The 10,499-nt window shown below is 47.0% G+C and overlaps 1 protein-coding gene across 2 annotated transcripts in view; it reads left to right on the top strand.

The window, feature by feature from the left end:
• The first annotated feature begins 279 nt into the window (after window positions 1-279).
• The window catches only part of Cd247 (CD247 molecule), a 74,713-nt gene continuing 64,493 nt past the window's right edge, over window positions 280-10,499 (top strand). The window contains exon 1 of one of the 2 annotated variants that reach the window (XM_037211295.1): window positions 280-539. In XM_037211295.1, coding sequence (XP_037067190.1) covers window positions 479-539 — 61 coding nt within the window. In that variant the 5' untranslated portion in view covers window positions 280-478. The remainder of the gene's footprint in view (window positions 540-10,499) is intronic. The other variant, XM_028864375.2, reaches the window with a different exon arrangement.

Raw genomic sequence — 10,499 nt, 5'->3', positions numbered from 1 at the left:
ATGCTGAATGCTTCAGGCAAGGTCACAAGGCGACCAGGGAAGTGGCGACCTCCACATTTAGCCCACCCTGTCACTCCTCCGGCCTCCACAAGGGCCAGTGTTCTTACGTGCACTGGGAACTTAGATATGCCCAGGGTCTGACTTCAGCAATCGGAGTCAGGCACAAATTAGTCAGGAATCAGAAGAAAATAAAGTACGTAGAAAGCACAGTCAAATAGAAGAAAAAGCAAAATTCAGACGGATACACATTCTTACACCCTAAACCCCCAAACCTCCAGAGCTTCCTGCCTGTGAACCGAGAGGGGGAGTGTGAGCGTGTCTTGGCGTAACTGGCAGGTGCTGTCTCAAAGGCCCACGGTCCTCCACTTCCTGGGGTGGCAGCCACAGAGCAAAGCCTACAGAGACTCCTTCCACACCTCCCTCTCTCCCATCCTCCCAGGCTCAGCTGCCTCTGGGCACCATCCCGGGGCGGTAGAAGATGAAGTGGAAGGTGGCTGTTCTCGCTGGCATCATCCTTCAGGCGCAGGTCCCAGGAGCAGGTAAGGGTGCCGTTTCCGTGGCTGGGCTCTTTTCGAGGCTCTTTGTGTGTTTGAGTGGCAGCAGACGGGTGCGGAGGACCTAGCGTTTCTTTTAAAACCTGTCCTCCCAAAGTCCGTGGACGGAGGGGCAGGACCGGGTCGGGTCCCACGCAGGCGCCCGCCCTGTGACAGCCATGCTGGGTACCAGTTCAGTGCCAGCTGTTTGAAAACACAGTTGTAGGTTGTCCAGTGATAAAGGAAGAGGAGAAAGTCTGTGGAGGGAAAGGGTGAGGGGAAACGAAGCAAAGAGCAACCGAGGCAGGTCGGCGTGGAGAGAGACAGCGTTATCGACGGAAGCCGCACACGATCGATCGGGAACAGCAGCTAGGCCGCGCTCTGTTCTGCCTTCCAGATATCACGTCTCCTTCCTTCCCCCTCGAGGTTGTTATTGCCACTCTGCCCCGTTCTTTCCTCCTTTGCCAACAAGTGACATTACCATGGTCAGTCGGGGAGGGTCCTAGCCTGTGGCCCCGGATGACCTGGAACACCTTGTAGAGGTAGAGCCAAGGGGACCAGATGGAGGGAAGTGTACCAGGAAGCATGTGTGTTGGTGGCCTTTTGCAAGGCACAGTTGCCACTTTCTGGCCCAGAGGCTCAAGTCTATGGCCACCCTCTCAATGCTGTCCCCACGCCATGGCCGCCAGCCCTGTGGACACACCCATCTCTGCCTCCGTGACACACTCACGCGGCTCTCTATCGGACCCTAGCAGCCAGAGACAGCGACAGAAATGTCGGGAACAGGAGGAGAATACATGCTAAGTCGGTCAGGAGTCACAAGCAGCCCAGAAGAGAATTTGTACCTGTGCTCACTGCAGCCCTCGGAGGCCTGGCTTTTTCTGCATGGTGGAGCCTTAGCACACTTCCTAGTTCAGACTTGGGGTGGGGAGGGACGTGGTGTTTTTTTTCAAGAAATGGGACAGTGTCTGTTTGACTCTAGAGAAACAAAGGATGGTGCCTGTAAGGAGCAGCCTTCCTCCATTTTACAACTCGCCTCGGGTAGTTCGTTAAGTGGTAAGGCTGGGAGGGCAGGAACGGCCACCATCATGGTTGCTAACCACCAGGGAACACAACAGCGCTGGGCTAGCACCGCCGGGGTTGTGAGGGCTCCACAATCGGCTTTTCTGCATGCTCATAGTGCTCTTCTCAGAAAGGGCCTGGCGGGTATGACTCACAGGGTACTGTGGGGTGATACCTCCGGAGGGAGCCCACAGCAGTCCTGCCTCATGGGCAGGGGCAAAACATTTTCACAGCCTGGGAGGTTCACTAACTTCAGGGGCAGCTGCGGCAGGCAATAGCTCTGGACTGGGCGCAGCAGGCTCCCAAGAGCTGGAGGGAGGAGATTGTCAACCCTCTCCACTTCTACCTGCTCCTCCCGATCCAGGTCGGCAAGCTCTGGAGCTCCAGTGGGAGCTTAGGGGAGTTAGGGAGAGAAATGAAGGGTGGCTGGGTTGGTGGTGGTTGCTGAGACCAGTAAACAAACCCCACCCGGAGGGCAGGAGGCCTGTGGCCATTTCCACCAAAAAGGCCTATGGCCTTCTTGGGAAAAGCTAACATCTAAACTTTGAACTATCAGTCCACTAAATGTTGCATGACCATGTCCAGGCCCTGAGGCAGGAAGAGCTAAGATGGAGTGCTGGGTGGCACAGAACATGTCTGTCCGCCAACCGTCAGCTTCTTGGTCCTTCTAACTGCCCCCGCCATGGCGAAGAATGAACCCAGGGGTCAGTACAGTCTTTGTCCACTCTCTAGTGAGGAAACGCATCTCCAGTGTGAAGCCTCAGGTTTGTGAGAAGCTCTGCTTCCAAGAAGGCAGCAGGCAGGGACATGCCAATCATAGCATTCTCCTGGTAGCAAGTCCCTAAGCAACCTAGTGGATCTTGATGCTCCTGGGCCTTGTTAGGTTTCCCCTAAAGCAAAGATACTAATGCCTTCCTTGCAGAGATGTGAAGGCAAGAAGTGAATGTCATGTTTCACATATAGAGATATACATGTATATATATGCATATATGCATACATACATGTACAAAAAGGACAACCAATAAACAGACATTGAACTGATGATTAGGAGAAGGAAATGGAAACATATGGCTGAGATTCTTAAGTTCTAAAGCACCAACAGGCATCTCCTCTTCAGAGAATGCAACTTGTCCCTCCTCTGAATTCTGGGCACACCGACACCAGGACAGAAACCCAGCGGTGTGTCCCCTGGCAAATGTGGATCAAAACCTGGGGTGGACCCAGGATGAACCTTGCATCTACAATTTCAGTATCTCCAAAACCCCGTGTAGGAAAATGTTCCTTCAGAATGAAAACGTAAACAGAGAAGAGGGGGGAATTCAGAGCAAAATACACACGTAGTCAGCATGTTCAGGGTGGCCGCCCAGCTCTGCTGGCGTGGCTGTACACTGACTAGGGAGTTATAGACAAATACCTCCAACACCAAATCTTGGGTGATGCTTCTGGAAGTGGACTTGAAGGAAACACAAGTGATGGCGTCGATAGTGTTTCGCAGGATGGCATCTTCACCGTTTCTTTGGCCCTCCAGTCGCTGACTGTTTCCAAACCTTCCGCTTCACTTCCCTACTTCAGCTCTGCTCTGACTCGGTAGACTAGACACTACGTTTATTGCTACAAAACACCTCCACTAACAGCCCTGAGACTTCAGCCTACGTTTATTAAGCCGCTCTATTCATTTAGCATTATGTTTAGGTTTGCTTTTATTCTTTAAAAAATAAGACTAGAGCCGGGCGGTGGTGGCGCACGCCTTTAATCCCAGCACTCGGGAGGCAGAGCCAGGCGGATCTCTGTGAGTTCGAGGCCAGCCTGGTCTCCAAAGTGAGTTCCAGGAAAGGCGCAAAGCTACACAGAGAAACCCTGTCTCGAAAAACCAAAAAAAAAAAAAAAAAAAAAAAAAAAAAAATAGCTGGGTGCATGGTGGGGCACGCTTTTAATCGAAGCACTTGGGAGGCAGAGGCAGGTGGATCTCTGTGAGTTCAAGGCCAGCCTGGGCTACATAGTGAAACACTACATAAAAAAAAGTAAATAAAAATAAGATTTAATTTTCATTGAATATACACCTTTCTTTCAAAAGTCACCCAGCAGGTATGTGTCTTCTATTTTCATTTAGTAGGTTCTAGGCACAGCAGAGATTCGCTTTAGATTCAATTAGTATAGGCACACAATTGGAGAATACCCTTTCCCCGCTTGCTTTTATATCTCTAGATCAGGTAACCAATTAAATAAAGGTCAGAAATAGTTCAGATTGATTTTTTTTTTAGTTCCACTCGTGACAAAGCTACTACTTTGACAAAATGATGGTAGCTACAACCAACAGGAACATATTCAGAGAATGTAGTTGAAAAAAAATTAAACCATGCCATTCGATCTGTTAGCTGGAACCAGTCACTTTGCACTATGTGTGGATAGTGACCACAGTCCCCGAGGACGGTGACCACAGTCCCTGAGGATGGTGACCATAGTCCCTGAGGACACCCTTGTCTGCTCTGAGACACATCCCCAGTGCTCAGCACAGTGTTTAGAACATAATCAACGCACAATACATAGTCCAGTGGTTTTTTGAGTGAATTAGAAGGTGAGTGGGTAAAGGGAGTCTCCATGTTTTCACACAATTAACTTTAATGCTTTATTAGGTGGCCTACTGGATTTGGATCTTTCCTCTCGACAACTTAGTATTAAACTGTGAATGTTAAAAACAAAACTAAATGAAAAAGTCAGGAATTAAAGGAGCAAAGGTGAACAGAAGAATTCAACATGAGTTACAAAGTTAAAGATTTTAAAAGGCAACTATTAAAGTGTTTGTGTTCAACCGTATGAAATTCTACTGTTAAGTTTTGCTTGTTTTGCTCTGGAGGTACTAGCAGTACCTCATGCATGCTAGGCAAACACTCTACCACTGAGCTGTGTCCCCTTCCCCCAACCTCCATTTTTTCTTTTGTCAAGATCTCACTAAATTGCCCAGCCTGCTGGACTATTACTCATTTTATAGTCCAGGTCAACCTTGAACTGGCGACGTTCCTGCCTCGGCCTCCTGGTAGCTGGTGTGGCAGGCCTGTGCTGTCAGACCCAGCTGTTTATTTTGGACCTGGAGAAAAGATCATTTCAAACGGCTAAACTGACATTCTGTCTTAAAGCTAAGCAAATGCACTCTTCTGCTTTTGCTCCGATGCTGGAGAAAAGAAGGTGATCGATGCTGTGCAAACTAATGAAGCAATAAAAGTATCGCCAGAATAGATGATTTTGTAGATCATAGCTTGAATCACAGTCCCGGGTGACTTCCATGTTTGGTCCTCGTGACCACTTAGCAAACGCATGCATCATGCTTTTTCCAGTATTTCCTTCTTGGCGGATGTTTAGGCTATTTCTAATGCTTCTTGTTTTCAGGAAAAATATCCATGTAGCTTTCTTTATTGGTGTGTGTGTGTGTGTGTGTGTGTGTGTGTGTGTGTGTGTGTGTGTGTGTAAATTCAAGACGGACGATTAAAAGAACAGGTCAAAAGAGCGTTTCATGGGGGACTTCAGACTCATTCATCTTTTTGAGAAAAGAATGTGACTTTCTCTCCATGACCATGTACACATGGTTGTGTCTTTCTGGATCATGCTGTATGGTGAAGGAGAGCAGAAACTGTGCAGGAAGGAAAGGTCTGGATGGAAGTCGGGGTTCTTGCGTGGCCTCTGTCAGTCGGTGAGGGCCCACCTCAGCTTGTTCCTTCCTAAGATGGCGGGGGTGGTGCCCTCCTCACAGAGTGGAGATAGTGTTCAGGAGTGGCCAGGCTCAGAGTGCTTGGGAAGTGTGCCTCAGTTTCCCAACTTCCCAGTCTCCAGAGTAGAATATCATTTTCCCAGTGCAGCAAGGCAGGAACCCGGCTAGAGTGTGCTTTCTTTTTCTTCCTTTCACTAAAGTGCAGAGTAAACTTGGGCAGAAATGTCTCTCTGAGGCTTCATTTTCTCACATGCGCAATAAAGAACGATGAGAACCGTTGAAGATTCCCTTCAGCTACAAAATGAACTACCCGTGGTCGTACATTGCTAAGGTTTTAGGAAGGCTTTCTCACCTAGCCCTCTAGTCTCACCCCACCCTACCTCACTGGTATTGACTCTCGGAATTTGAAGAACCTTTTTTTCTACCCAGAACTCCAAATGCTGCTTCTGGTTGGGACTCCCACCCTGTCGCGTTGTTTTAAACTTGGTAGGCAAGGCCTCTGCTTTGAAAATGCCAACATCTTCTGGCTTGTTCTGTGCTTACATACCGGCTGCAGATTTACTGGGGGCCATGCAGGACTTGGTTGGTGAAAAAGAATATTGATGTGTGAAGTAACTGGATCGCAGTGGTGGACATGCGTGGACACTCCCATGGTGCCTCGTCTGTTAGCTGTGTGCTACTTAGCAACAGTTTCAGACTCCAGGGGGAAAGTAAACAGAAAGTTCTAGAATAAGGACAGTCAGGATCCAAGTCCATCCAGATGGCTCTTTTCTTGTATGCCACCCTTGGTGTTTACAGAGAACACTTGTATGATCTCGACTATCCTGTGGCCCGTAGCTCAGAAAGTTGTTGAATTCTCTTCCTATAAGTGAAGAAAATGAGTCTTGGGATGGCGGCGTATGCTGGTAACCCTAGCATCTGGAGGTGGACAGGACCAGGGGTTCGAGCTTATCCTTGGTTATACAGCGGGTTTGAAGCCAGCGTGGGCTACCTGGGATTGGTGTCAAATAAAAATAAATATAAAAATACGGAGAAAATTACTTTCAAACATCTGGTGACTTGCTCAAGGGAGGGCTGGGCCTCCACCGTATTTTCTCTGGTCCTCGGTTCACAGTATGCGCTGGAATACTCTGCGTGGCTGCCCTGCCTGTGTGCTATTGATTGGCATTCACACACAGGAAGGATGAATTCTGAAGCAGGACTTTAAAGAATCCCCCTTAGGAAGTGCCTCGTTCTATTTTCTTTTCAAATTTTGAAGTAAAAAAGAATCATTTTGACACTGAATATCTTGGTTTGGTATACAGTTTTCTGCTGACTGGGGAATATGGGCTTGTTAGGAACGGGACTCTGCTCATCTTTGACATATTATTATAGATCTGGACTCATATTTTCCCCAAACCTAGTAAACCCATATTTTCCATTCTAGTCTTAATAAATGTAAGCATTTGGGGAGGTTTCCTTGAGAGAGACATACCTCAGTTCGCAGTTTAATCCATTCCTATGTGTGCTCAACCCCCCTCCTACCTTATGCATGAAAAATAAATTAAAAATGTAAATTAAACCATATTTGAGAGGGGCTGATCCCAAACAATTGACTAAATTGATCTGTTAGAAATGTATCTTGACCCAGTGACAAATTTTAGGGGTATTTAATTCTTTCAAGGAATAGGAGGACAATGTTAGACATTGATTCTAAAGTGAACTTTTCAAAACTAAGTCCTCAGAGAATGGCAAAATTGTCAATGAGTGACAAATATCTTCAATCAGTTTGCAATTACATCTACATTTAGCACCAGGCAGTGCATCTGCCTAGGCAATGTTCAGGGAGAGCAAGGCTTTGTGCTGTTGATGGGGCAAAGTAAGGCCCCCTAAGAAGGCTGATGCTTGGAGCAAAAAGCAGGAAGCGTTGCAGAGCCAGACATGCAAATATCCCCGTCTCCTAGAGTGACCACTTCAGCGGGACGTTTGTCCACACCACAGGCTGAGGCACTGTAAATGCTGTTGCCTTAGCCTCCCTGTGGCAAAACATATACTAACACCGCCATCACTGCTTAGAATTAAACCATCCCCACTACTTTCTTGCTGTAGAGACTGGGAAGCCAGCCATGCATACCGGTATAGTTTGCCTGTTCTTCCCGGACCCCAAGTGATGGTGGGAGAATCCAAGAGAGGAGTCACAGGGGAGGGAGAAGCAGAGAGAGTCTGGAGAGGGGGAGCAGAGAACAATGCATCCTATTGTTCAAAGGGAATATGGGGGGTGGGAAAGGGTGATCAGCCTGCTTCAGGGAGAAGGCCACTGAGCCAGATGGACTTGTTATGGAATAGCACAAGCCTAAGTGCTGTGGGTTCAAAGCTCAGTGTGAATGCTGGTGAACACACCTATCAGGGCATTTATCCCCATGCTCTGGTGGGCGCAAGTGTCTATGCCCCGGTGTTCATACACAGACAAAAACATGTCTTCACTCAGTGTGGTTTTTGGATAGAATCTAAAGGGATAGCATCCTCAAAGATGCAGAGTCTAAGGTGATTGTGTGTGCGTGTGCGTGTGCGTGTGTGTGTGTGTATGTGTGTGTGTGTGTGTATTCTGGTATGGGTGTATTCTATATGAAGGTATGATTGTGTTAATGTATGTGTTCCATGTGCATACTCTTCTGTATGCTGATGGACATATACTGCTATCTGCAGGTATGTGTATATGTGTATATCACCTTGTGGCCTTGTGTGTATGGTATGTGTCTTTAAGAGGAGCTGTGACAGTCCGGATCCCCTGGAACTCCTGTCCCCAAAGTAAGCCTGGCATTTCCTTCACTGCACCTCTCTCCACCTGGTTTCCAAGATTGAAAATGCTTAACTCCACCTTACTCTCACCTCTGGAAACCCTGCCCATCCCAACACTAAGCCCAGATACAGAAGGAGTCCCAGACGCATAATCATCACACATATTGCATTAAAATGGCAAAATAAGGTGGAAAATTGTTGTTCTCGGAACTCAAGTTTAAAAACACCACACAAATGTTTCCCTATCGTGAGCTCTTCTCAGAGTTTGAGGCCAGTACACAGATAGTTTCAGGAACACATAATGATGATCAGAAAATGTCACCAGTTCCCCACATTCTCACCAGTTCCTTCCACAATAGTCACCGTGTGTTTTGGGGCAAAATAGCCAACGTACATTCGATACTTCTTTTCTTGCGAGCGCTCCATCCAGGTAGCCCCTAGAGAACTGCCTTGGCCATCAAGGCAGTCGGTCAAGCTCGTTTATTTTTGGTATCTGATTATCTAAGCTACCCGGCTAATTCCATTATTGATTAACAGTCATTAAATACTCTGCAAGCATCTGTCGCATAGATGATTGGCCCGACCAGCTCATGGAGCAGGTCCATTTCTTAGAGTTGGACATTCACAATGCCGGAAATTATATTCTCTGGTTTTTTAAAAAAAAGAGTCTCAATGTGGCTTCCGGCACACTGCTGTATGGTCTGGCCTCATTTCCATCATTTCTGTCGACCTGTGCTAATTTCCACACTGAGTTCAATAGCAAAGAAAGCATGTATGGATGGAATGCCACCCAGGACTGTTTTGAGTTAAACTAGAGGGCTTCAGAAATTCCTCCTTTGATTTCTCGGAGCAGAGAAAAATCTTTGTCTTTTCTCCCACTTAACTATCAGGCCTTCAAAGCCCAGACCCATATAAAATACACAAATGCTTTCTAGACAAAATGAATCTTGCCCGTTTTCTTTGGGCTTCGCTGGGAACAATAAAGATCGAACTACAAAAGGTTGGCAAAGAGGATTATTCTTTTTCTTTCTATTACGCATTGAGGCTTCAAAAGAGCAACCCAGAAAGTCAAATAATTGTATCCACCACTGTTCACCCATCCATCTCCCTGCTGACCTGTCCTGTGAAATACCCTTGAAAATCTTGGCCGGCTCTCACCTGCCCGTTGCAAATGCTGCTTTGTTAAATGTTCAAGTCTGTAATTCCGTGAGAAAGACCTGATAAAACAAACTCCATTTCAATGGCCACCTCATCAGGGAATAGCTCTCTGGGCTGGGGGTGCTTCTAATTTTCGGAGCTTTGAAGTCTCTGTGTTGGGAGGGAGCTACTTGAAGACTTGAAAATGAGCTGCAGGCGAAGTCCTACAAATGTTTGCTACCCAAAGGGGCCAAGGTGGACACTGGAGGAAGACTTAAGAAACAGGTTTTTATCTCCATGGCACTTTCTCGATTGCATTGATTTGGAAAAGCACATTCCTTTCTTTAAATACAAAGTTTTAAACTTGAAGCTGGTCTAATTACTGGTTTCCTTTCATCTAGCAATTCCTCACAAGACTCTTGTCACTTTGAAGGGCACAAAATGGCTCCTTGACACCAGAGACACAGAGAAGATTGGGCTGTGTTAGGGATTTTTAACTTCGGGATGGAACGTTTTTTCTAGCAGCGTCCAAGTCTGGAATTGTTTCGGTTTTAAAAAGCAGAACAAGCCAGGCATCTAAAGTTCAGGGCAGAGTGACCACAGAAGAGAGCACCAGGTTGCTGGCTCAGGAAGAAGGTCTAGTTCTCTTGGTTTGGGATGCTGTCCCTAAACAGTCTCTTCAGACACATGGTCTCTCTCGCCTGGGTTAGGGAGACGGCTATGTGGATAACGTGCTTGCTGCGCAAACATGGGACCAGAGTTTGGCTCCCCAGCACCCACATAAAAACAGGTGGCTGTGTGCACCTGTAACCCCAACTCTGGGGACAGAGACAGGAGTCCCAGGGGACCACCGGCCAGCTATCCAATTGAGCTATAATAGTGAGATCTAGACTCATTGAGAGAACCTGTTTCAAAATATAAGCGGGAGAAGGGATGGAGGAAGATGTCCCAATGTCAGCCTTTAGTGCCACCAAGCACACCTGCACACACGCATATGCCACACGTGCACACAAGCGCATTTTGCCTCTGCAGATGTTCAACTGAAGTTCAATACGTGTGCAAGTAACCCAAGTACTTTGTTATAAACATGTGTACGTGTAGACGATGCTAGCGTTATGATAGGGGAGTTGGGCTGAAAAGGGGGAAAATATTTACTAAGTAACAGGAACCTTCACTCACTGGATGGGGCCTTTGGAAAACTTTGTGCAAGAGAACATAACTATCTAAATACTTAGTATTCTTAGGAGAATGTCAGTTAAGGAAAAGCTATAGTAAATTCTTACTTT

The sequence above is a fragment of the Peromyscus leucopus genome, chromosome 15 (assembly GCF_004664715.2).
Source record: "Peromyscus leucopus breed LL Stock chromosome 15, UCI_PerLeu_2.1, whole genome shotgun sequence".
Lineage (NCBI taxonomy): Eukaryota > Metazoa > Chordata > Mammalia > Rodentia > Cricetidae > Peromyscus > Peromyscus leucopus.
Note: the sequence above shows the minus strand (reverse complement) of the source record. Positions and strands in the feature narration are given on the sequence as shown.